Source organism: Vanellus vanellus (assembly GCF_965231255.1).
Source record: "Vanellus vanellus genome assembly, chromosome: 4".
In the NCBI taxonomy this organism is placed as follows: Eukaryota; Metazoa; Chordata; class Aves; order Charadriiformes; family Charadriidae; genus Vanellus; species Vanellus vanellus.
Window position 1 is genome coordinate 27,032,054 of NC_138909.1, and position 27,084 is coordinate 27,059,137.

The window sequence follows — 27,084 nt, forward strand, 5'->3', positions numbered from 1 at the left end:
GCACACTCAGACTTGCAAGTGAACACCAGGGAAAGGTGCTTGTCCTGCCAGGCAGCCCTGGAGGCACGGGACTGTCATGGTCCCAGCAGCAGGGGAGACACTGAATAAAATTTTTCAGGACCAATGAACTGTGTAATAAAGGTGGGAGTTTGACATTTAAACTTCTCTGGCTAGTTCTAGTGCATAGCACTAGATAAGGATAAGGATTGAAATGACATTGTTCCTTGCATATTCGTGGCCTAGAAGTTGGTTTAGTCTCATTTCTATAGCATAGAGAAAATAATGCAGTAATCTGATGAAGAAGGCCATGAGATTCTAAAAAAAAAAAATAAATAAAAAATTAAGAGCTCTTGCACAGCTTATATCCATAAAGGGAATAACTGGCTCATGTGTTTTATGGCTTTAGCAACAATAAAGTATTTTGTCAGTGACTTCAAATATTTTTATTTACCAAAGTAGGACAGCTTCTGTTATTTCAGAAATGGAAGTGAATTTAATTCATTGTTACAGAAAAGTTGCTGGTTTGGGCGCTTTTCTGCAGCACAGGTTTTCTTTTTGGGCAAACATTGATCTGGATGGGAAAATCTGTGTTATATTCATTAGAAGAATAATTATAGAAGGAAGAGCGTTCTGTGGGAAAACAGTGCATCCAACAACTGCTGTTCTCTATTGATTGCTTGTAACAGTACAGCGCTGTGCATTTCAGGCACTGGAATTAAACCAGGCCGGTCTGTGAGAACAAAGTTTCAAATAATTGTGTTGCTGTGTGTCTCAGCTGTGCAATGAAGGCTAATTCTAATTGACCACAGTATTAGAACTACATTGTTAATAAACGTTTGCCAAACCAGTGCTGTTTAAATTAGCACTTAGCATTGCAAAAGGGATTTCAACTGTTGCACCTTTTTTAAGTGAAAGTCCAAATTTTAGCCAATTACAGGTTCTGTAGAAGTTAAGGCAGCAACAGTGAATGGAGTGTCTTAGAGTTAACCTCTAATATCAAAGCTACCCTCTGCCTCAGTTCATAAAAGCTTTGATCATCATGGAAACCAGTAATGAATATGTCTAGATAATAATCCTCATAAAAATTTGACTATCCTCTGAAGTAAATTACAAGGTGGCTTTTTTACTATTAAATTCTGATGGAGCTCACATGATGCTAGGTGTACAGCATGCTATTATAGGGCGCTTTTCTGTTGCAGACATTTTATGATGAGAGGTGAAAATGAACATTAACAAGGTTTGTGAGAAGTAGTATGTCATCTGCTGTCTGACCCACTAGTATTTCTACAGTTCACAGACATTTGAGGGTGAAAATGAGCATGCATAGATGCAGTCTTTTAGTCTCTTAAAATACTAACATATCAAGCCATTAAAAATTATTCTTAAAAAGACAATAAATCACTCCTGTAAAATGGAAGCAATTCACAAGCTTGTTGATTTTATTTTATTTTTTAAATAGCAAGTTGCCTGTGTGGTATGATTGATACAAATTACTCCAAGCTCTAACAGTAGATGAAGTTTGGATGCTGGACTTCTTCGTGTTGGCTTCCTGTGCAATGTGGTGGTTTCTAAGCAGTGATTTCATAACCGTGCCAAAGGGTTGAACTAAAATGCACAAAGAGTCGTCACTTGCTGATGGCTTTCTACACAGCTGCCAAACAGTATTTCAAATGGGGCAATTCCTTACTTTTCTTTCAAAACCTATCCGTTTAACATCTCTTTGCAGGTTTTGCGTTCCCTGCCCCTGCTTTAGCGGGCAAAGCAGCTTGTGGTAGATTCTTACTAGATAAAACTTTGGTTTTATTGTAAGAAGTTGTAGTGAGATGTTTAGAAAAGTTTAGAAAACCAAATCTTGGTTACTCTAATTTCTTGTGTTCCACTCAGCATTTTGTGGTAGTTTGGAACAAATTCTGAGCTCATTTAAGCATGAGACTTGAGATCAGGAGATGCTTCAGTGAATATTACAATGCTGTCAAATCAAAGTGCAGTCCGGAGCAAGCCTTTACTCTTGCTTTCCTGCAGCTATGTACCAGCTAAATCACAGATGTATTTTACATATTTAAAACAAAACCTAAACCCCTTAGTCCTTGATTTCCTAACCACATTCCTCTATGGCTCTGGCATCGAGTTTGCATGATGGACTCTCCATTGCCTTTGTGTAACGGGGACATCAGTGTGCCTTACTGAGAGAAACGGTTTTCTTTACATTTCACACATCATTGGCAGTACTAATTTTGATAGATTCGCATTTCTTTTTTTGCTATCTGAGTGGCATAAAGGGTACCATGAAGCAGGAAGCCAGCAATATTTGCAGAATATAGTTGCAGGATACAGTAGGTATGAGGAAGGGGCATTGCTTCTCAGGTAAACGTTTCTCTTCTGGGTAACCGAGACAGAAATGCCAGAGACAAACCTGATACAGTTGTTACCTCCACTGACTTTGAATGGTGCTGAAGTATACACGATGAGCATTTTAGTTAATGCCTTATGCTGTGGTTACACTCAAGAGATTTGAAATATTAGAGAGGACGCGGCTTAGTTTCAGATCATCCAAACATGATGTCTTTTTACTTAGAAGCTTAGTTCAGACGGCAAAACAGATCTGTCTTTTAATCTACTTAGCCTCGCTAGCAGTAGATAGAGAGAGAGTTGCATGTTTTACCTAACGTAGCCAGGTCTTAACTGCTGCAGTTGGTTTCATGTGTGGTAAGAAGGCACTGTTGGATCACGTTCAACTTGGCACCCCCCAAAACTGCCACGTCTTTCTCAGCAGAACTGCTACTCAGTCAGCCAGTTCCTAGCCTCTACTGATACACCGCTTCCACTCCACATTTGATGACGTTTTAAAGCTGTGTCATATAAGACCTGTATTTTACTTATGCTAATTAAGCCACCAGCTTCTTCCATTATCACTTCCACTGGCTATTGCAAAGCACCTTTTTCTTGTCTCTTTAGAGATTTTGGCTCAAGAGCTGTGCATCAACCTCTGAACGACACTTCCAAGCCTTACCACTGAAAAGACTGAATCATGGATAGGACAAGAGGAAATGGGTTCAAGTTATGTCAGGGCAGGTTTAGATTAGATGTTAGGAAGCATTTTTTCACTGAAAGGGTTATTAAACATTGGAATAAGCTGCCCAGAGAGGTGGTGGATTCACCATCCCTGGAGGTGTTTAAGAAAAGGGTAGATGAGGTGCTTAGGGACATGGTTTAGGAGTGGTGGTGTTTTTATCAGGGTAGGTTAATGGTTGGACTTGATGATCTTAAAGGTCCCTTCCAACCTCACTGATTCTATGATTCTATGATTCTATGTAGTCACTGCATGTTTCTTCTGCCTTGAAGTCATAATTAGCTGGCCAAGAAATTAGCCCTGGTAAAGTCAGTATTAAAACAATTTGGGGCTATCAAGTACCTTCTCATACTAAAATCAGATGATTGAAGCTGCATTTACTGACAACGAAGTGCTTCCATCTGCAATGACAACTTTATGTTACTTTTGCTGGTGTGCACTGATACAAAGACACATATAAGCTGTGGGGTTATTTTCCTATGACAGAAAAATACCATGCCTCTCTGTGGTATGCCTGTCTTAGTTTATTCCTTTGTTATCATATTTTGAACCATGGCCAGCTGGAATTTCATGTGAGAAAACTCGTTATTAAGTTGTATTTTTTGATAATCTAAATGGAGGTCAGTGAGAGATTGCTATGGCCCTCGATACAGCCACAGGAAAGATTTCTCTGGTTACAGGTTTGCTAGAGACCTCCTTTGCTTTGAACTGTTAATGATGGCTTGTTGAAGAGAGTGCAGATGAATGTGCAAGAATACTTCCTAATTTGCTTGCCCCTTGCAGCACACCTGTATTTCTATGGAGGCAAAGAGGTGAAGAGAAATATGATCCAACTGCTTATTTTCACAGTCTCTATGTGTTGTCAGTAACTGTATCAAGACACATCTGTCTTTTAGCTATTTAAAGAGGCATTTAATGAGTAATTTTTAGTCATTAAGTTCAAGGGTACTGTTAAAAGGCTAATAACTAAGTCTTTATTAATTTGGTTACACTACCGATTTTAAAATTTACAATAGCCTGTGGGTACATCTTCTTGATTTAAATTTATGTGAAAAAAAAAAGTAAGATTAAATAGCAGGAAACCTTGTTCAGGAGAGTTTTTGAAGGAAAACATATGGCTTATTAATCTTCCATTATCCCCCTTCAGGCATGGAGATAGGTAATAAAATACGTCCTTACTCCTCTGCCTAATGCTGCTTCTGCTGCAACTCAGCTTGATTCCTGCTATTTGTCTGTTATGTTTGTACAAATGAATGGGCAAGAAGTGGGCAGAACAGAGAGGGAATGAGGAGAGCTGCGGCTCTTTCCCAGCTGTTCACAGCCAGAGAAGTTGTCCGGGTGCAGAGAACTGAAGTATTTTACTGTCAGAATGAGAAGGGAGAGTACCACGGTGCTGGGAGTGTCTGACTTGAAAGGAGATCACTTTTGATCCAACTTAACAGTTGGACTCAATCATCTTAAAGGTCTTTTCCAACCTAAACAATTCTATGAACTCCTTTTTGGACATGATGCGGCTAAGTACGTCCCTTGAAAACACGTTGCAACAGTACCATCTGGCTTCTCCATTTGTCATCGCTTTGTCATACCCTCACCCTGTCTGCCCATCCATTCACACGCTGCAGTAGAAAACTGTCTCATAACACACGACTGAAATGAACTGTCCCTTTTTAAATTTAGGAATCACCCAGGACTCCCCTCCTGCTTTCAGACTTGCTTTGATATTAGTTTGATATATTATGTTATAGTCCATGTTGCATATTGACAGTCCTTAACCTCATAAAATCTATGTTTGACACCTTCTGCTTCGTTTGCGTTTCATAGGCTGTGTGATGGCTTGCTACAAGAATTTATGCTGATGAAAGTTACCCGTGATGAAAAGTGTGCCTATATAACTGTTGCATCACAGCTGGAGAGCTGTAAGCAATACCGGGAAAATACTGGCCAAAAGAAACTTGTGTTACTGTAATTACATACTGCTAAACAAATAATCTAACATTCTTCTCATATTGTATTTTTAAAGGGTGAACCGGGTTTCATTGGTCCGCAAGGAGAACCTGGGTTGCCCGGGCTGCCAGGAACAAAGGTAAGGGTAATTGGCCAACAACTGGCCAACAATTGGCCAACAACTCTGGTGCAGAGCCCTTAGAGCCAATGTCAAATTCAACTTCCTCAGCACGTAGCAAAATCTGAGACTGTACTAACCTCATAAGAGTCTCTTATCCAGAAACGTAAAATGCTTAGTCAGAATCTGTTTTTGTAAGTAGCCCAGAATTTTAAAGTTCTGGTTAAAATACAGTATATGCAGTACTTGGAAATGTGGAAAGTCACAGTTCATGGACCGGTGCTGTGATATATGTGTCTTTGTACTGATGCCCTCAAACAATGTGAAGGCAGATGATACATCCGTTCAGAACTTAAGTTCATCCATTGCCTTTGTTCATGTTAGCATCCCAAAAGTTATTTGTTGAAGAGGCAGAATGTGCATGACTGAAGAAACTGTATTTTCATAAATGTTTTCTTAGGAAAAAAAAGCTTGAAAGTGTGTGCAGGTATTAGAACTTTGATACTACACACCAGATTCTGAAAACACAGATCCACTGAAAGCGGGTTTTTTTTTCTTTCTTCCTATGGGGTTTTTTTAGCCCCTGTATGGCAAAATTAGGATATTATGAATCCTACAAACAGTCTCACTGTTTGGGGACCTTTATTCTCGTCCTTTCAGAATAGAGAAAAAAAAACACCTTGCAAATCCTATTTCCATTTTGAAGCCCTCTTCTTTTGCCTTCAAGAAGACTGTATTTACTCAGAGAATAGTTCCTCAACCCATTACAAGTCATAGATGAACTTGAAAATGTTTTCTTCTGATGATTTGGTTTCTTTGATCATGCTGAGTTGGTGGTGTGCTGAAGGCTGCCCAGTATTTTGTGATGCATGTCTCTGTTGCAATAGGGTGACCGAGGAGAAGCAGGCCCTGTTGGGAAGGGTGAGCGAGGTGAACCTGGAGTTCCCGGACCAAAGGTCAGTCTGATTTTACATTGCAAATGTGGGTTTTTTTTTTCGTTTTAAACCTATGAATACGTCTTTTCCTACTGAAAAATAGAATAAAAAAATTGGTGAACGAGCTTTTAAATGAAAATGTTGTCAAAGAATCCATTTCAGTCCAGAAGACAATGGCAGTTTTATGTTCACAGCTGTGGAACTGCAGTCTGACTGGACTCTTATTTGGCTTACAAAGTAAAGACACTACCTACATACACTGTCATGAAGTTGGCCTAATTCATTCCAGATAAAGTCCTGACCTCCAGGGCCCTAACGGTCATCGAAATTTGAAGCGCTGTAGCTATTGAATGCAGAGAAAATCCATTTTGCATGCTGTTTTCTAACTCTCTAAGAAAGAGATCGTTCTAACTACATTTTAGCATTGTCTTAATATTTTCCACTGTGTCAATACCATCAAGTTTTCCTTTGCTACTACATCTTGAAAACAATAAGGCAGATTCTGTGCTCTTTGGCCGGTTAGTTCGTATTCATCTGAGCCGCTGGGAAAAAAAAGTTGTGGTAACACTGTATTTTAATCTCCTTATTTTAGGATATTTAACTGTCTTCTCTGTCTCTTAGCTATCATTTTTCAGGAGCTGTGGAATGACATAGGTCATCCCTGCAAACCAGCGTTAATGATGTCTACTCTTTACTAATGCGAATACGCCTTTTCCTTTGGAAGGATGCCATCTGTGGCCTTTGCGTACTGGTGTTAAAGAATAGCTGGGTGCTATTAAACTCAGTGCCTTTATGGATTCGTTATCTCGTTCATGTAAAATGAAGTGTTTCTGCTATTCCATACTGTAGTTAGTCATTACTAATTTCTTTTTCTCTGCACTCCCATTTCTCTATCATTTTTCTCCTGTCTGTCTTCCTTCAAACAGGGGAAAACAGGTGAACCTGGATCTAGAGGCCCCAAAGGGTCAAAGGTTAGTAGTAAAGAAACTGTCTTTAGTGGAGCAATTAACACAATGATTTTTAAGGATAAATTATTTGTAACATTTCACAGAAACTTCACTTATCTCTTTAAAAGAACCTGTGACAGTCTGCAGGGTTCTTTATAAGTGAAACTTTCTGTCTTTCAGCTTTAGGTATTAGAGTTGAATCCTGTGTGTTTTAAACACTGTGATTCTCGTTCTTTTTCTGTTATAACATCTGTTCCACTCTGCTCTGGTTTTCCCCATGCAACTTGGTTTCTCTCTGTGTAACTGATGCGGTCTAGTCCTCACGCATGCCAGGAACCAACACCTGACTATGCCGGTGGAGATTTAATCGGTTTTCGCAAAAATGTTGCGGATCCACACTTTGGTGAGTTAGGAACCAACGATATCCCATGGACTGCAGGCTGAGAGGTGATGGCCAGTAGTCCTACAAAAGCGAGACTTCTAGGTTACGTTACTGTTTTACCTACTTTAAAAAGCTACTTTGGGTATACCTATCTATCCATCCATCTATCTCTATATAGATACAGTTGGTTCACATAGATGGAGAGAGATAAAATATATGCTTTTCTGTTACTTCATCTGCTGTGCAAATACTGTGCTCACTGGACTCCTTCATGCTATGTTATGGAGTCAAAGCAAAATGAAAATATATTTGTTTAGGTGCTTATTGAGTCTACTGTCAGAATAAAGACGATGAGACAATGTAAGGTGGTAGGATACTGTTTGCAGCACTTGTAAGGTCCTTGAAGAGCTGCCCATTCACAGTGCTTAAGGTTATGATTAAATAAGTGCCACAACCTCATTCATTCTCACCAGAAAGAAACATTTGACAGTGAGGGAGATGATGAGTTAATTAAAGCATCAGAGTGAGAGTAGATGAGTAAATCAGCCTCTCATTTGCCTTCAGTACCTGGGCATCTCCCAAATGCACCAAAAAGATAAAGGTATCCCCTTTAATTCCCTTTTTATCAAAAAGGATATATGATTTTCCTTTTACCTGCATACCTGCCTTGAAAATCTGGCCCGCAGAAGTCAGTCTAGTGGTTGGGAACTTCATTTTTGAGCAACTCCAATGACGTGTTCACTAGCTGCTGCCAAGGCAACACTGAAAGGCAGATGGCACAACCTTGATTATGTCCTGCCGCCAGCCTGCTCTCCATATTCCTTCATTAGCCCCATGAAAGTTTTCAGTTTTCTGTGTTTTCTGTTACCACTGATGAATTAATAACCCTTCCCTGACTCGTACCCAAGTTTTATAGATTTCAACTGGAGCGAAAGTTGCAGTTCTTACCCAAATTAATTTTGAGTAACATAAAAATATACGAGCTTGCTATGACAGTTACTGTGAAATTAAATGAATCATAGTCGCTGGACATTGGGTTATGAATGCATACGCATTTGAAATTCCCTCCATCACCTGAAATATATAACTAATAGCCAGGAAGAGAAAGCTGCGTGCAAGATGGTAGAGATCTTAAGTCTGTCGCAGTAAGGGAGCAAAGGAACTCTAATGCTGACAGTCATGTTGTGTTTGTAGGAAAGGCAACAGTTCAGAGCGGGGCAGTTCAGAAAGTTGGAGTCATGATTGCAGAAAAAGTTTATACGCTTTGAAACACACCTTTGAAGAAGTTGTTGGGTGTTTTCAGGCTGAGCAATTTAATTTCTCTAGCTTTCTCTTAAAGCTTTTGGTAATAGTGCTATTAAGAATTGGGAAGTTATGCAAATTACTGAATTGGTAATTTGTCTTTTATTGGTTCTTTGGGATTTCTTATTCCAACCCAATACAGCACTTTTAACAATTCACACAAACCAAATACATTATTGTGAACCCTGACAATTTTGCCATACACAGTAACAACGTTACAACCCTAGCAACCTTTTTATCCTACACAGCTTTTGAAGGAATTTTTCCTTTAATTAATTAAGATACACATTCTGTTTATGATGAGAGGCCTTTTAAACTGGTTTATTTAAGGTAAACGTATTTAAAAGGGAAGAACTATGTGATATATTGTCAAATGGCATATCTGTTTTCAAATATCGTTTTTACATAGGGTGATACAGGTGACAGAGGTGACACAGGATCTGCAGGTCCACGGGTAAGTCTACTGCATGTTTCAGCTCTTTGTTTTGTACTCTTAGATTCAGTCCACGCTATGAATTGAAATTGTAGCAGCAACTCCAGTTAAACCGGTGAAATTGAGCACTTGCCTCTGGTGGAACGTGTGTTGGTAACTGGCCTTAAATATGAGTAACGGCCCTCGCAACTATTTGAAGCAGTCTCCTGCTCCCAGGTCACGGGCAGGATGTTACGTGCCAGATGTTCTGACGTTGTTCACAGCCAATACAGAACTACAGTGTAGGAACCGCTTCAGTGTTTAAACGCAGAGGTTTCATATATTTGCTTTCCCACTGCAGCACAAGTCCCTGTGTACTGACTTGCTTGTTTATATTTATCTTTCTTAAAAGAATTGTTTTCCTTTTGTCCTGGTTTTAGCTAGGATGGAGTTAACGTTCTTTCTAGTAGCTGCTGTGTTTTGGATTTGGTATGAGAGGAATGTTGAGGAATGTTGATAACACTTTTTTTTTCACTTGTTGCTAGGTAATGTTTATGTTAGTCAAGGGCTTTTTCAGCTTCCCATAGAAGCTGAGAGGGAGCATAGACAGGACAAGCTGGCCAAAGGAATACTCCATACCATAGACGTCATGCTCAGTATATAAATGGGGGTTGGCCGGGGGGGTGGGAATCTGTGATCGCTGCTCGGGATGGGCTGGGCAATCTGTCATGGGGTGGTGAGAGTAACTTGTGTTGTATCACTTTATTTTTTATATCCTTTTACCATTATTATTATTATTATTATTATTCCTCTTCTGTTACTGTTCTATTAAACTGTCTTTATTTCAGCCCACGAGTTTTTTCTTTCCCCTCCTTTTCTCCCTCTTCTCCCTACCCTACTGGGGGCGGGGAGGTGGGGGGGAGTGAGTGAATGGCTGCCTGGACCTAGTTGCCGGCTGGGGTTAAACCACAATACCTTTAGAAACAAACTTTAGTTTAATGTTAACTTTTGTGGTTTGTCATAACACATTGTAAGCACCGCAAGATTCCAACACAGCATAATCAAGTTAAAGCGTGTGTCAGTAGTTAAGCGTCTGGAGTAGTCTTTGGCAGGTGTCTCAAAATTTTTATGGAAAATATATTACAGGGACCACCTGGACAGAAGGGTGACCAAGGTGCAACAGAGATAATTGATTATAATGGCAATATCCATGAAGCTCTGCAGGTACGCAAATGTAACCAGGCTGGAGTGGCTTAGTCTGGCCTGGGAAAAGGCAGTTTGACATCATTGTATTTCTCTTTTGCGTAGGCCTTGAAAACATTTTGTGTGCAAAGATTTGCTGAGTTTATTAATCAGGAATCTCTTTCTATATTTGGAAACCAGGTTTGCCGTTTGGTGTTAGACAAACTGTTTCCTTGATACAATTTAGCGGAGCGAATTAGTTTCATTTCCCCTGGAGAGTATTGACATCATCTAATGAGGATAAAGCTGATACAGTGCTGGCTCTGGTGCTTAGTGCTGAATTCATGTAATAAACCACATACATAGGGTCAACAGAAGTGTCTGCTTTTCAGTTCATGTAGTATAATATCGACGTTTCTTTTTTTCCTCCTTTTCCTCCTCCTCTTCCTGCAAAATGCAAAGAGCAGAATAGTTGAGATTTGGAAACCATGTAACGTGGTTCTATTAGCAAGCTGCGGATTCAATCAGCAACTTGAGTATGTTAAATAGACAGAGCACCAGTCTTCCCACTTTTCATTCCCAGAAAACTTATTTTGACTGCTGTGCAGAAAAGTGTGGAGGATTAAAGTGGCGATACAAAAAGAATGAATGAGTGTTTGCATAAAAGCAAAGTTCCAAGGTGACATATGTCATTGCCGTCAAGGTGATTTACATTGCGGTATACTCAGATGCAAATTCTGTGCAGCATAACTCCGCCAAAGTGAATGGTTTGCTTATGGGCAACTGAAGACTGAATTTGGCTCATTGTGCATCTGATCATTTTCTCACTGAAGCCGCTGAACTTTTTTTCTTGCATTTTCTCAGTGGGAGGGGATAGATGTCTGCCCAGTCATTTGTTTTTCAAGACTCTCTTTTGAAAAATAAAAAAAATCTCACTTACTTTGCTAAAATCTAAAAGCCTGTATGTCATTAAGGCTAAGTCCACTCTTCCATTGCGAGTGGTGTCTATGGGGAAGCCTACATAGGCATGTTGTGAGGCTCTGCATTGTATCTATCTCATTTTGTTTACTTTTAAGGGAATTCAAACACACAACTTCCAGTCTTTTATACCTCTTTCTGTGTTAGATGCCTAAAGTAGCCCGAAATTAATGTAGCATATTACCAGACACAGATTTGCCAGGGGCTTTAGCCTCTGGATCTCCTGTATTCTGTCTTTGTATCTTAACTCAGCCATCGATGTTACTTTCAAGCTTCCTCAGAAAAGCTGCAGCACATAAAGAAGTCTTAAAAAGGGACTAAAGCCTATTGCAGTGGTTGAAAAAGATTAGGAGGCCCTTATCCCATTGTAAATCATTCCAAATGTCATCACCTTCTCATCCAGGGCAACAAATAATTGATATTAATGGGAATGGCTGTGCAAGGATGGTGTAAGTAAGATTATACAGGATCAGTCGAAAATACCCTTGCCAAATCCAGCCCAGTCCTTTCATATGGCAAGCGCCCATTCTTAAGTGTCCTGGTGCCAAATTCTTAGAGGCTCCGAGACATGCAGCTCTCCCAAAGTAGCAAGTGAGAACTTTCAGTGCTCAGCACCAATCTGTGAACTTGTACAGAATTCGGCCTGCTGATTTAAGAAGTTGACAGGAGTCTGCAAGATCTGGGCTGCCTGACTGCTTTTTTTAGAATTTAGTAATAAATCATCAAGCAGCCTAGAAGCTTCAGAACAATGTAGTTACTTTGCCTTGTGCCTCCTACTCAATCTCACGTGTCAGTGGAGAATACGACCTCGTAGTCCATCAGCACTGAAAATTGCAATCTTAAAATTATCATCTTAACGCGAGCAAGATCCCTGCTGAGTGTGTGTGGCTTTCGCTTGGAGGACCTGATACAAAATTCAAGTCTTTATTGAAATTGCTCTTCAGACCTATTCTGCAGGATTTCCTAAGGCAAAAGGCAGTAGCTGCAAAAGTTTCACCTTTGTAGGAACTACAGAATCAGATATTAAAATCTTATTAATTATGCTGCTGAAAAGGAACCCACTAGTGCGAGCGTGCAAACATTAATTTGCAATGGTTATTTTAGATTTTCATATCTAGATGAAGTGAATTTTTCAGTATTTTTAAAGTTCTTGATATATTTCTATTAATATATTTCTATTTATATATTTCTATTAATATGTTAAAATGCAAAAGGCATCAACATATTAAAGCCATGTGTTAGAGAACATTTTTTTTCCAAGTACTTTGTATTAGGCAGGTTCCAGATTCTTGACAATAGTATATATTGTTGCACTGGCAAATGAAGATTCTTTCAAAGCTTAACACAGAACATTTGAAAATATTTGTTTGCACACAGGAAAACAATTAGAAAAGCTAAATATTTCTCATTCCATGCAGACCGGTAGGTTCTTCCCAGTCGACAGCAAAGCATGTGCAAGGAGCGGTATTTGGGTGTTTTACTCTGTTTAAAAATATAGACAATAATTTTAATGACTTTTAAACACTTTCACTTGCTTTTAGATTCTTCTTTGGCAAAAGAAAAAATAGTAGCAGGTCAAGATATTTTGCCTCCTTCCAAAACATTGTCTTTCCAAGCATTTAAAGCAGAGTTGTAGTACACAATACAATAACAGTAACAATACTTGGTTTGCGGACCATCAGATTTTGATTTAGAACTTAACTCTTTTGTGCATCTGCATTTCTGTATGAAAATCACTGTTATATCTCCACTCTAGGAATTGTATTTGTTAATTAAACATTGGCACAAAACCTGCAGAGATTGCAAAACATACAGCAAGCCCTATTCAACTTAAGACACCAACGCATCATGTTTTCTTAAAATGTTTAAATAAAACTTTTGGAAGACTTTTGCTATGATTTTGCTATTTAGTTATCATTTATTTGATCTCTTAAATTGCATGAGAACCGGCAGTCTTCACCTTTGTAAAATCCTGATACCCATAGAAGCCAAGCAGCTAGTAGAACACTGAGAGTTAAAAATTACATGGTTTTTACTCTTATGTTTTTGGAGGCATGATGTCTCCCAGATGCAGCATAGGTTTTGTGGAGATGATAATTTTAGCAAGCAGAATAATTTATATCCTTGTTCAATTCTGGTAATGGTGTTTCTTGTTAATCCATTTTGCCAACAGAGGATTGCCACCCTGACTGTCACGGTAATTCCTATCGCATGACTTACTGTGCGTTGTAGAATGCTCCTTTGTGTTGTAGCGTATTCATAATTCTGCCAGTTCAGGATGTGTCTTCATTGGATGTCGACCCTGGTCATCATCACATGTATTTATATATTTGCTTGGCATTCCCATAACGGAGAACCCATTGTTGAAAGCCATTCAACAATGGAACCAGTTCTGCTCCTGCTGAATTAATGGCAAAACTTCAGTTCACTTAAGTAAGAAACCAGAAAAATACAGAACTCGTTATTTCTGTAGGTACATATCTAGGCAAGTGTCTCCTGATGCTCAACAGTCCTTTGAAAACAGAGGTCGCTTCGAACGTTGTGATGAAATGAGAGAAATCGTGGGAAATACTCCACTACCTTCTGCTTTGGACTTTTTGGTGTATGTTCCCATCTGTGTGTGTCTACACGGGAGCCAAGAGAAAACATGAAGCAGGATTTGAGTACCAAATGATTTTTTATTATCAACTTTATTTCCAGGGCAGAAATGCAGTTCTTCCAAATTGGCTTGTGAAGAAACATCATTTGGGAGTTTTCAGACCAGATGCAAATTATTTTCTGAAAAAGGCCTGTCTCAGTTAACTGTAAATAAGCAGCGCTAAGTAGAAAGCCCAAGTGCGAGGAATTCTCTTGTCCCATCTTATCAGATCTCAGAAATAAAGATAAATCTTCCAGCACCTGTCCCCAGAATGTGCAGACTGCTGAATGCTCCAGTGCTCTGACTCCAGCCAGCTTCTGCGGGAGGTTTAGCCACATCAGGCCAGACAGACACAATTGCTGAGAATACCGACATGGGCTAGGAGACGCTTAGGGTATTGCAGGTTCAACCTTCCCTTAAAGTTACAGACTTGGTATAAGCAAATTATTTTATTCTTTTTCTTTCAAGCTCTTCTCTTCAAGATTGCTGTTAGTCCTATTTTCCCATCGGTACAAATGCTCTCTCTGCATTAACGGAGGGGATTTTTAAATTTATTTTTTTTTAAAGCATCCCTACTGTGCACCGTTCAGACCAATGTTTGATACGTGACACAACGTCCACAACCTGAGCTAGAAGTGAAAGGAATAGTTACAACTTACTACTCCATGGCGATTTCACAAAGCACTGGGTATTCCCAATCTTTTAGCAGGATCCTCTTTGCAATCAGTTGGAGATTTCTCCTGACCTCGGGTTGTTTTGGATCAGGATGAGAGCGCTGGCAAATGTGGCTGAGGTGAATTTTGGTCTCCCTGCCATTAAGAGGAGCTTTGCCATTTCATCAATGGGAGCAGCAGGACTTTATTAAAAATTATGAACTGCGCTGTTATTTTAACACTGGTTTTTTGTGGTACCCTTCTGTTCGTTGAGAGTCGTCATAGATTAACAACTTGTCCATAACTGGTCTTGGTTCCCCTTGTGTTAAAAATCTAACCCATTTTGCTGCAGTACCTGTATTAACATTCAGCCTGTGTTTACATGGCAAGTCCTGCAGGAATTTATTTAAAAGCTGAGACTTTTGTATGTTTCTGTTTAGGGACCACCAGGACCACCAGGACCCCAAGGGCTGCAAGGGCCAAAGGTGATCTTCCTTATTTTACCCATTGTATCTTAAGGGTGGAAGTATTTTCTGCTTTTTTAACTGATGTGTGCACACATGTACCTCGAGCTCTTCCCGTACAGCATATTTAACTGTAATTTTACCAAATATGGCACGTTTCAAACTTTGTGTCCTAGCCTTTGGAAATGTAGCTTTCCAGAATAGGTGCTTTGTTTAGTTGCCACACACAGAGATGCTCAGCTGAGAACCAGCAAAATTAATTGGTACCGAAACAGGGCAGAAGCATCTCCCCCATGGATCTGCACTGAGGCTGTTCCCTTTGGGACTTTGGGAAGTAGCCGCACAACCAGACGGCGGCTCCTGTGCATCACTTCTGGCTGGGTGGGAATGAGGTAGACAAAACTATGTGCAAGGCACCCCTGGCCACAGTACCAGTGCATGCGAACGCGGCTTTATATTACAGTGATGCCCACCCAAATAAGCGCAGTATTTTCTAACGTCAGTAAAAATTAAAACATGCGCTTGTGGGCGGGAGCCTGGCTGCAAACACAAGCCTGCTAATCCCACCTGGCTGGTGCTACGCCTAGCACCAGAACTCTTAGTCAGCAGCCCACACGGAGACAATGAATACCATATGCGGCACTGTTCTATAACATTTAAATAATAAATTTGCTTATATTTAAAAAAAAAAAAAAGTTAGTGGACCCTTCTTAATTGGTTTTAAATGAGTTGAGATAATTCTCCTAGTTCTTAAATACTGGATGCATTGTATCTTCCATCAGTCACTCCAAGCTTTTCTAAGAGTAAATACGTGTTTTTTCAACAACAATACCAGCCGTTTCAGTTTTAGGCTTCATCCAAGGTATCGTATGGAAATACGTCGCATTATACATGTTAATTGTTTTGATAAATTGTGAGAAACTGGGTTCGTTCTACGTGAAAATTGATAATGGGACACACGCTTAAGTGTGGAGAAATGGCTTTCTGCATTAGGATCTACCCAGGATTTCTGCAGCCTGCAGTATGTTGTAAAGCACAGAGGAGTTGGAGAATGGAAGAGGTTGTGTTCCTTCATATGGCTGAGCATTCCCATCGAAAAATTAATGACATAAAGCACAATTCCACCTTACGGGAGTTTGTTTCTAATATCATAGTCTATAGCCATCAGTGTAACTTGTTCCCTTGGAGAATGCTATTCAGGAACCGGTGCACAGGGCAATGTTGTGAATGTGAACTCCTTCACTGGGTGATTTATATTAGCCAGGGAAAGAAAACACAAAGTCCCTGTCTACTCTGCATATATTGAGAGCCATTATTCCATATTCATTACAGTAACTGACAAGGTTTCCAACGGATTGGGGTCTTTTCACCAGGCTTTTGGGGTTTCTTCTTTTTTTCTTTCTTCTTATGCACTTGTCTGGCCTTTATACAGCCCAAAGTTTGTGGACTGGCCTAATCAGCCGGGCTATTTATTCAACACGTTGCATAAAGGTATTGCATATATGCTGTTCTTTATGAAGGAATATTCTCTCGTTTTGTTGTTAGTTATAGCAATTTACTCATCTCGGACATTACTAATCAGTTTAGTTCATTTAGCACTGCCTCTTTCCTCTAATGTCTGGGACAATTGGGATAATCCAATTCCATCTTATCTTTTGCAGGGTGAACCAGGATCGCCAGGAACTCCAGGAGTTGATGGGGAGCAGGTACATTATGCGTAAATCATGTTGTGCAGATCATGTGAGCAACCGGCAGTTATTGCAGGACATTATTTCTGTGATCCCAAGTTGTAGCTTAGATTGCATAATCTAAATAATAATAATATAGTGATAGTAATTAATAAAGTTAATTATTGTGTTGCTGCATACTCTGTGGTCTAATAATGGCTGCATTTCTACATATCAACAGCAAAGGTCAATCCGTAGAATGACTTATTCTGCTTATTAGGATCAAAGCTAGAATTCTGTTGATGTCTCTGTTTTTTTACACGATTTGCTAAATAAGTACATGTTTTAGGGTCCTAAGGGCTCAAAAGGAGATACAGGTGATCCTGGAATGCCTGGAGAAAAGGGAGGAATTGGACTGCCTGGCCTGCCAGTAAGTATGAAAAATGAATTAATTTTGCCTAAAATACTTGTATTTTTTCTCTCTTCCTCTGTCAAGAACTTCCAACAGTGCCGATAAATTGCAAATGGGTCAGAAAGCACTGGGGAGGAAAATTCTGAGATTGTTCTGCAGCTAATCTAGGAGGAGGTGTAAGGTTGTCAGAACTCTTCGTTACACTTACGGTCAAACACAATATTGCTTGGGGAAATTAGTTGGCATGCTGATCAGATTTGTACCTCTCTTGTAATGTATAGCACAACTTGGGCTTGTAGGAGAAAGGAGCTATGTTTTGAACACTTGTCAGGAATTTCAGATGACTTAGATCAAGGAGGGAGAGAAAATGCATCAATATTTATGGGATGCATTCATCCTATTCCTATATACATATATATGTACAAATGAAATTTCTCAGTAAAACCAGAAACAATTCCAAAAATGTATCCGTAGTACAATATATCATGAATGGAGTGCCAACTTAAGACTTGTCATAAATATCATGCCACATTTGATAGCTGACAAGCATACCTTTACATTTTCTAGCAGTTATTAATAAAGTAATACCAAAAAAAAAAAGGAATTCCATTATACATGTTCTGTATTACTCTTTTCAAAAAGTTTTTTTTTGTTATGATTATTTGCAAATAAATATTATCATTTCTAGATTGATTGCTAATAAGATTAAAGCTGTTTATAAATGCTGTTTTGTAATGATTTTGTAGGGAGCCAACGGAATGAAAGGTGAAAAAGGAGATGTTGGTTTACCTGGTGCCCAAGGTCCTTCCGTAAGTCTCGGCATGGTGTTGCACTGAACATAGTAGTCCAGCAGTGGTTCTCCAGCTGTCAATTCTGAACAGTACTTCATATTCACGACTGCTCTTTCCTGACATCCTTATGGTTCCTACCCACAAAAAAAACCCCAACCTCTCCCCACCCCCCCAAAAAACCCCCAAACACCACAAACCAAACAAAAAACCCTCCCCACACAGTGCCTTTATGGTATGGGTGTTAACGTTATCAGAGGACAGTAAGTTAGGAAGACTCAGAGAAGTTAACTACCTCTACCGTGTCAGTAGTGACATGCCCCGGGTATTTGGAGCCATAGCTCTGAGGTGTCAAAGAGGTTCCCCTCTGCCATCGCAGGACACGCTAGGCACATTGTATCTCCAACTCTCTTTCTCTGAAATGAAAGTGGATTTGCTACAAATTGATTCAGTAACTCATTCATCTTGTTTCGCTTGTTTTCACTTGAAACAAGGCTTTCGGTTTTCAGATGTGTCTTACATTTCAAAGCTCACTTGGTTCCGCTGTTGCCGTCACCAACAGCTAGTGTAGCAGAGGGGTTGAGCGCAAGTGCGAAGGCCTGATTTAGCATCCCTGCTGCCACCTTTCAGGTTACAATAACAGCCCTTTGGGATTAAACCCAGGAAGAGAGGTGATATCAAACTTTAAATATCGTCACACGATTCTCTTCCATGGATTTGTTAGGAACACAGAAAACCAACACAGAATATGCATGCACTAAATGCTGCGCAACCTGATTACCTATTTTAGTGACTTTAGGGAATTCTTGGTACAACTGGGCTAAATGAAATAAAAGGAGAGACAAAGGGCAATTTTGAAAATATGCCAAGCCCTAGCTTGAATTTAGTATCTTTTCTATTCATCAGTATTGGGAAGGAATAAAATCACGCATCACCACCTTCTGCTTCTATAGATTCTGTAGTACAGAGACAACTAAGGAGCACATACCATAAAATACTAAAAGTTCAAGCATCCCTGCTCAGTACTATCTGTTTTTTCTCCTCCGATAGTGTCTTAAAGTGTATCTTAGACCCTAGGAGTAAGAATCAGGAGAAAGGCATGCTGCCATATGGCACAGGCAAATCTACACTCCAGGTACCCTGTGTTTTGAATCAAAATAATTCCCATTCCTAAAACCCTTTCTAGATGTGCTGTCAATGTGCACCGTTGCATTGCTACGTTTGTAAGCACTTGCCAAAAGAAGGGTCAGTCTGACTTTTGGGATTTGTGAGGGAGTTCTTTACTCTGCATGATTTAATGCCATTGTTTTTTATCTGTAGATGATAGGACCACCTGGACCACCAGGGCCACATGGTCCTCCAGGCCCTATGGTAAGCTTGCGGGGAAGAGAAAGGGCTTAAGCCCTCTTGTCATTTTAACGCCTGCTTAACAGAAGTGCTGTAAGACTGTGTGAACATTAGAGAGTGACCTAGTTTGGGACGTTTTCTGCATGTCTTATAATTCATAGGGAGTAGAGAAATAAATTGTACCTGCCTATGTTAGTGTTAACACGCTAACGGTCTGTTTCCTTCTCTGAATCAGGTGTTTACAGTTGCTTTATTGGCAGCTGCGTTTCATCGATGAGAACAAAAATACAGAAGCAACTTGCACCCCTATAAAGCAACAAACTCTTAAAAACTTGTAGCATATTTTCATAATGAAAACTGGTATCTTTATTTTCAGGGACCTCATGGACTGCCAGGCCCAAAGGTAAATTAATGGCTGTCTTGAATAGTCATGTTCTTGATGTCTGCGAAGTGTCATGCCTAGTTCTTTAATGCATGCAGCTGTGTTTTGTCTTATGTCTCATTTAATAAAAGTTTCTGATATTCTTAAACCTTAAAGCAGATTTTAATATTAACAGATAGCTTAAAAGGTTTTAAAATTTTCTGTGATTGTTTCTGAGTAGTATTTCTCCTGAGCACTGGCTCAGGAGAAATATTAATATTTTTGTTAATATTTGTGACGTGGCACTAAATTATTTAGTTTCCTGTTTATGGGCAAGATACTCACCATTGCACTTGCAATTGGAATTACTTTTAAAGATCGAAGCGTGTTATATGCTCAGGAAATGGAGTCAAATAAACTCTTCTTCATTTATGTTCCCTTGCATCTCCTACTTCTTCCCGTACGAATGGCCTTGCACCTTCTTAGGTGCCATGTACTTTGCTGGTCAGTTCTTTCACACATCACGCAAGTTCCCCATCATAAGCTCCTGTGCGTATTTTCATGTTTTCCAACCTGGAATCCCTGATCGGGCAGGTCTTCAAGACCACTTGAACATTTTCCACAGCATAATACATGAAGGTACACTGTAGGGACTCTCTAAGCCCATGAAAACAGCTCGGGAGGGGGGAAGCGGGTTTTGGCAGAGTTGGAATATTTTAATTTGTGCTTTAGTCCAGTAATCACCAGTAAACTACAATTCAGTATGACGCTAGAGCATAGCATTAATTAGGGCCAGCGGTGTTGTCAGGCATGATCATTAGAATCAGTATGGCTCCCTAATTCCATGCACCTTTCTCAAACAATAAGTAAGAGGAGGAGAGTTTTTTTGGTTTAGTTTTTGGGTTTGGTTTTGTTTTTTTAAGGTGTGAGACAGAAAATCACAGGTTTGAATCATTATGAGAGTGTTTGTGTTACCTTGGCGCAAGAAGCCTGAGTCATAAATCATTTTTTGAAGTCAAGTCTGTTCCATCTTAGCACCAGCCCTACCTTACCTCAGGCTTTTGGCCTGAGACTCAGGCTTTTGTGAGATTTCTCAGGTCTGTTTCCAAAACTTCAGCGCTTTCAGTGCTACTGCTCTGAAAGTCACATTGAGTCAAATAGAAGAAAAATGAAGAAATGGCTCCTTAGGTGGGGTGCAAAGCAGGCAGATGATGTCTGGAGTTACTTAAAGCAGCAGACTAGATTCTATTCAGATTTAAAAAAAAAAAAAAAAAGAATATGATATAAGGTAACATAATACTTCAAAGGGAAACCTAGGAACAAGGCCATGGGGAGCAGCCTGGGTGAAATACCCCCATATTTCTGTTTCCCCAAAGAAGCAGGCATGGTCATACTGTTTTTGACTGGGCAGGCCTCATGCTGAGGTAGTTTTAAATGATGCAAGAATGATTTATTGGCAGTTCCAAGCCCACCATTTTCCTCTTAGTAATGTTTAATGTAATAGCCTATCCATAATTTAACAATCACAAGAAGGCAAGCACTATTTCTTACGTTGTTTAAACTTCTATGTATTGAGCACAGAAACTATGGACCTCCCAAATAGTTTGGCATCATATAACCTATCCTGCTTCTTTTAATTTGTTACTGTTTAATTATGTATGCTTAAAGGTTTAAAATATCTTTATGTAAGGTTTTGCTGCAAATTCCAGTTTGCCATAAGAAAAAATTATTGCTTCCTTACAAAACATACTTTTCAGGAGATCCCACTGTAGAAACCTTCAGTTTTGAGGTTTATTTTTCTGAAAGTTTCCTTTCAGTTTGGCTTCTCTGTATAGGGTAGTTTATGGGATTTGAGGAAATTCCCAAAACACCTGAAACACGCTCAATTCAAACCATCTAACTGTAGTGATAATTATTAAGAAAAGATTCAAAAGAATCTGTGACTCATAAGTTTCCTGAAGGTTTTTTCACACAGATTTTAAATCTCCAGCAGACACCTCCCAAGTGCCTTTGCCCAGGACTGTATCAGTATGTAAGTTGTCAGGAGGCTGAGAAGGTTGAATTTGTGTCCTTGTTTCAAACTGGAATTTGCAGCTGTTTCTGAGACTGGCTTCTTCTATCCCAGCTTAAACACCCAGTACAGCACCAAAAATTTGGCATTTATACTTTTACGTTTAGGGTGAACCAGGGTTAAATGGTCTTAAAGGATTGAAGGGTGAACCAGGTCAAAAGGGTGACAGAGGGCCCCTTGGTCTTCCAGTAAGTAAAAAAAACCCAACTATTCAATCTCAGTGCAAATTGCAAACTTCTCTTTCTACTCCTGATGAACAACTCTGGTTTACTCAAGAGCATACACAGAATATACCGCATTAGAGCAGAGCATCAGTCTTGTTTTGTTTCATCCCTAATCTGTGCTATCATCCAAAGTAATGTCCCATAACGCCCAGTGCTGTCAGGTGTGGGGTTTTTTTTGTTATGTGTCAGTTGAAAGTGTTTAGTGTCACAAGGATGCCATCACCCCCATTACATTAGTCATATTGTTATTTAAGTGTTGTAAGGCGTTTCTCTTAAAAAATGAATCTTCCCTTTTCCCCCATTTCTTCAGTTATTCTTCCTCCGTTTGCGCTTCTGCAGTTAAAATGGAGAAGTCTGACTGAGGAAAGTTAAAAATTGATTTAGGAAATTTTATTTTTTTTTTTCTCATGGGATGGGAATGGGGATTGTTACTTTTGCCTTGTTCTTTAGAAAATTTCCATTCCATTCATTTTGTCTTAGAAAGAAATGAAGGACCTTAAAAATAAATTTTCATGTGGAACATTATGGTACTTAAAATTTAGGTTGACAAAAGAGACAATATTTTGTGTGCCTACATTGTGTGTTTGAAAGCACTCTGAAAAGTTAGTTTCATTTTTTCCTCAGAAAACCAGTTCATTTTTCATTTTTCCTTTTTTTTTTTTAACATGACGATTACTTCATGTGATTACATTGTTAATAGTAAAATGGAGGAAAAAGATTTAGCTGAACCAAAGGAACCCAAACTCTGATTAATATTTTCAAGAATAATGTGCAGGGCCTCTGGTCAAGGTCAGCATCACTGACAATTTTAATATATTTGGAAAAAGAAAAAGATCATTTTCAAGTTGACAGTTACAGCTATGTAGAGAGGGAGCTTTGGAGGTCTGAGCCACCCCCTTAAAATGGCTAAAAGGAAGACGGAGGTTTTGGTTCTGCTAGAAATGTTTGTTCTAAGCCAGAGCAAAATATGCCATTGTTTTTTCAAATTTATATGGATCTTGTCTCGCTCCTGCTTACTACTTTTTCTAAATGTCATTTTAAGCAGCAAAGTCCAAGTGCTTGACTTTCTAAAATCCGCTCTTTTTCACCGTTAATGAGTTTTTTTAGTTGTTTGTTTGGGATTTTGGGTGGTGTGAGGGTTTTTTTTGTGGTTTGTGTTTTTTTGTTTGTTTGTTTGTTTGTTTTTTCTTTGGCCCAGATTATTCCCTATGTCCCAAATAGTTTTGGTCCCCCTAGCCCCCAGCGCTACTGCCGGCAGTGCTGGGATGGTCGAGCAGCAATTTGGCTGCTGCTCTGTTATTCGCATAAAATCCACCAGAGGTCGTCCCGTCCCCAAGGATGTTGAAGCAAATAGTCCGCAGTGCCCGGTGCTACCCACTCTCAGCCTTGACGGTGCTCGGAACAGGGAGTATATTGGGAACACAGGAAATGTGATTGTCCCCCGGGCTCCTGGAAATGAATGAGGCCATTGTAGTCAGGATCCAGATTTTGTTGGCTGCATAATGCAGTATTCTTGCACTTAAATACTTCCTATCACGGTTAACGTACATTTTTCTTTCCTTGTGTAGTACAGTATTCAGTATTGTCATTATTTACAAATTAGCAAGCATTCAAGTAAATTACAAAGTAAATATTTGCATGTTGAGGCTCAAAAACACCCCAACATCTGGCGTTTGTAGCAATCCTAGAGCCTGACATTATTCTGGTCTAACATACTGTGACGTGAAGGCAGGGACGGGTCAGGGATGTTACACTACTGTGAGAGCAGAATCAGGCTCTTGATGTTTCATGTGAATTTTTAACTAACATGCTGTAGTAATGTGATACCCATTCCAGAACCCCGTCACAACCCGTACTGTACGTTTGAATTATGTTTATTCATCAGCACCACTTACTAATCTCACGTTCTTGTCATTCGTGTTGTACCCATCATCCATGCTTCCACCTAACCACACAGGGAGCGTCTGGCTTAGACGGAAAGCCAGGACCCCGGGTGAGTCCCTTGTCTTTCTGTGTCGCTCTTCGTTGCCGAGTCCGTGTCCTCTCCAGCAGCTCCGCCGGCCACACTCGCACACAGCACGGAGAAAGGAAGGCCAAAGGCAGCAGACATGTCCCATGCTGTAGAAGATGGGGCTTCCAGCAGACTCTTAGGGCAATGTGTGGGGGAAGGAGAACGTAATTCTCTGTAGAAGGAGCTCTGAATCTTAAAAAAGCAGTTCGGTTTTGATTTTTGGCTGGATAACGGCCTTGGTTGGGGTGCTTATTTTCCTGAGTAAGGTTAGGGATTTGGTCTACACAGGAAAACATCCTTGTTTAATGCTAATATGGAATCAGTGAAAGGGATGCAGACGTGCTGGGGTTCTGCTGAAGGCATTCTTGAATTTAACATAAATGTTAAATTCTTTGCTTTTTATAATGATAAAGAATGGATAAAGTGAAAGAAGAGTGTAGTTATGTATTCGAAGGCTTCTATAAGCCTCCCATTGATCACTGCAACAGGTATGTCCGCTTTACAGGTGGACTGTAAAAAATAATCAAAAAATAATCAAAGTTTTTTTAAAAAAATATCTTTGACCCTTATTCTTTCAATTATTTTTTTTTTAATCAGATGACTTACTTACATGAATAAAGTAAAATCCAACGAGAAGAAAGATGGGTTGCCTCATAACATGAGATCTTATAGGTAGAGTTTTGAAAGGCAAATGAATTTGTTTGTCCAGGTCCCATCACAATTAAATCTGATTTTTCAACCGATGAAGACTGATTCCATGTTAGTTCTTGGCTAGAAGACAGCTATTAAAAATAGAGACTTGTAAGAACGAGACTTCTCTCTTACCCTCTTTGCTTCCTTTTGTAGGGTGTAGATGGCCCAGTTGGTCCCCATGGCCCTGCAGGTCCTAAAGGAGACAGAGTAAGTATAGATTTGGTGTGCTTCTCTTTAGAAAGCGACTGCCGCAATGGCCAAGTGTCATATGGCTACTTATCGTGTGCCTAGAGGCTACTAAACAGAACGGTATCTCATCTGTTTAAGGATCAGCCCAGAACTGTATATGCGTTCTAGTTACAAACACATTTATCTGTTTAAGGATTGATTTTGTAACTCATTAACTTCAGAGGAGCTGGTATTTTGTAATGACTAATCAGTAAGAAACTTGCAGAACTTTCAAGTTCATGGTGCTGCAGAGAGCAAAATTTTGGTTGCTTTCATTATTTTGTGTAAACGGATAGAAAGAACAAACTGGGACAAAAGAAGATAGTGTGATCTGATTATATACGTATCAATGGCAAAAAAAAAAGAGTATTTCTCACCTCTTTGCACTTACATATTTTTATCTGGAAAAAAATCCCTAACCTCTATAAAATTTAAACTTTTCTTCCTTTTTTTAAGCTTAGAAGACAGGACTCCTCCTATTTCATTTGAAATATTCAGAGTAAATTTTCTCCAATGGAAATAGGATAGGGACCTTACTCTTTACCTGTGACCCTGTCATCTTTAACAATACAACCATCAACTTGTACAACGAAACGAAAGACGATACCTTACACTAACTAAAACCTCCAAGGAGTTGCCAGCCCAGAATTTTGTCTCTCTGAATTTCTCACTTTAACAAAACAGCTGTGCTAAAACGACTTCAGACTTGCAGTATTAAGGACGCAGCCGTATGGCACAGGTCCAGTTAGCTTGAACAGCAGTATGTCTGAGAAAGGTATGCGTGACTCGATGATTCATTTTTACAGAGCTGTGTGTTGAGAAATAAACACAAGACACGCAGCGTAGTCCAAAATAGGAACGGTAGACTGTAGTTACCACTCAGGCTAGTTAACTGTTTGAAGGGCTTGGATATTTTTCTTTTTCTCCTAGGGGATTACAGACTGAAGTCTTTTTTTCAACCAGGACTTAACTCTTTTTTCTATCAACTCTGTGGAAGGATAGTTGAACATCATCTTCTGAACTTCAGAAATAATTTAGATGAGATATACATGCATATGTAAATACTGTACGTTTTATTCTTGCATTATGAGCTTTTATCTCGAAGGATGTACGACCAGTTGAAATTTCTTTCAAAATCAATGTGCTATAATAGAAACTATTCTTCTACTGCATGGAAGATAACTATAATATTTTTTTTTCTTATGAAAGTATCCAAGGTCATAGTAAGTCATACAGCTAGATCTAGAATCAACCCTACCATAGCTGTTGACAAGTAGTAATTACAAAGGGAACAGGAACTTCTGCGATGTAAATCAGTTCAATTATCTCATGAGGACAGAGGGACAGATTTGCAAAAATATAGAAACTAAGGTGTGCAAGAAATTCCTGCTCACCGACCTTTTTCTGTGTAGCTGTGTAGCAGGAGGAAGTTCACAAGAAAGACAGAAGTGGGGTTTTTTCCAAGCAATCATCTAGCAAGAATATTGCTGTAATTGTTCATGTAATTGTTCAATACTGATTGGGAGGAGAAGTCATTTGTAGTATAGTTATCTAACAGGTGCCTGGTATTGATGTCTGGTTATCTAAATAACAAATCATGTGTGTTTAATGCAGTTTTACAACTTGCATTTGCAACTGTTGAATTTGTTTATGTGAGAGCAGCAGGAAAACCTTTTTGCCTGCACATTTTAGACTTGGCCTTTTAATTAAAAAGTGGCTGCATAGTGCCACTACTCACTGTCACCGGACAGGATCACATTCTGTCCATTATAATAAGAAAAAATTTGGGCCAATATTAACCTAGAAGGGCACTAGGGGTTCCTAATGTGACATATAACTGTGTTCTTAAATCCACATTATTTAAAATTTGGAAGGACAATCTCACTTTAAGAGAAACCATGTAAAATGTTGGTTACTATATACTTATGTCTCCTTAAAAGTTAAGGAAAGCAAATATAATCAAACTGAAGCCTAGTGATTTCTTCTATAGAAATCGCAGCTTCATTGTTGCATAGTCTGCATTTGAGGCAATGCTGAATTACTCTTCTTAGGTAGAACAGACTGTTGTGCAAATTATGGTTGGTTGGTTTGTTTCCAGTCTAGCTATTTAATTAAAATACAAAATATCAGACAGTCTTTATGCAAAACTTAATCAGATGGTGGGAAAGTAGAATAGGAAAATAGTGCATGTCACTAGGAAATAGGAAAACATGAATTTTAGAACAAATGCACTATTAACTCTCTCTGTGAGCTTAAC

General features: G+C 39.3%; 1 protein-coding gene across 2 annotated transcripts in view; it reads left to right on the plus strand.

The window, feature by feature from the left end:
- COL25A1 (collagen type XXV alpha 1 chain) overlaps positions 1 to 27,084 on the plus strand; it is a gene marked incomplete at its 3' end in the record, with an annotated part of 335,563 nt that overhangs the window by 292,682 nt on the left and 15,797 nt on the right. Inside the window, exons 21-35 of one of the 2 annotated variants that reach the window (XM_082482527.1) lie at positions 5,091 to 5,153; positions 6,020 to 6,088; positions 6,994 to 7,038; positions 9,108 to 9,152; positions 10,257 to 10,334; positions 13,444 to 13,467; positions 15,002 to 15,046; positions 16,687 to 16,731; positions 17,042 to 17,122; positions 17,851 to 17,913; positions 19,213 to 19,263; positions 19,616 to 19,642; positions 21,779 to 21,859; positions 23,853 to 23,888; positions 24,753 to 24,806. In XM_082482527.1, coding sequence (XP_082338653.1) covers positions 5,091 to 5,153; positions 6,020 to 6,088; positions 6,994 to 7,038; positions 9,108 to 9,152; positions 10,257 to 10,334; positions 13,444 to 13,467; positions 15,002 to 15,046; positions 16,687 to 16,731; positions 17,042 to 17,122; positions 17,851 to 17,913; positions 19,213 to 19,263; positions 19,616 to 19,642; positions 21,779 to 21,859; positions 23,853 to 23,888; positions 24,753 to 24,806 — 807 coding nt within the window. Of the gene's footprint in view, positions 1 to 5,090; positions 5,154 to 6,019; positions 6,089 to 6,993; positions 7,039 to 9,107; positions 9,153 to 10,256; positions 10,335 to 13,443; positions 13,468 to 15,001; positions 15,047 to 16,686; positions 16,732 to 17,041; positions 17,123 to 17,850; positions 17,914 to 19,212; positions 19,264 to 19,615; positions 19,643 to 21,778; positions 21,860 to 23,852; positions 23,889 to 24,752; positions 24,807 to 27,084 lie in introns of those variants that run through there. The other variant, XR_014269124.1, reaches the window with a different exon arrangement.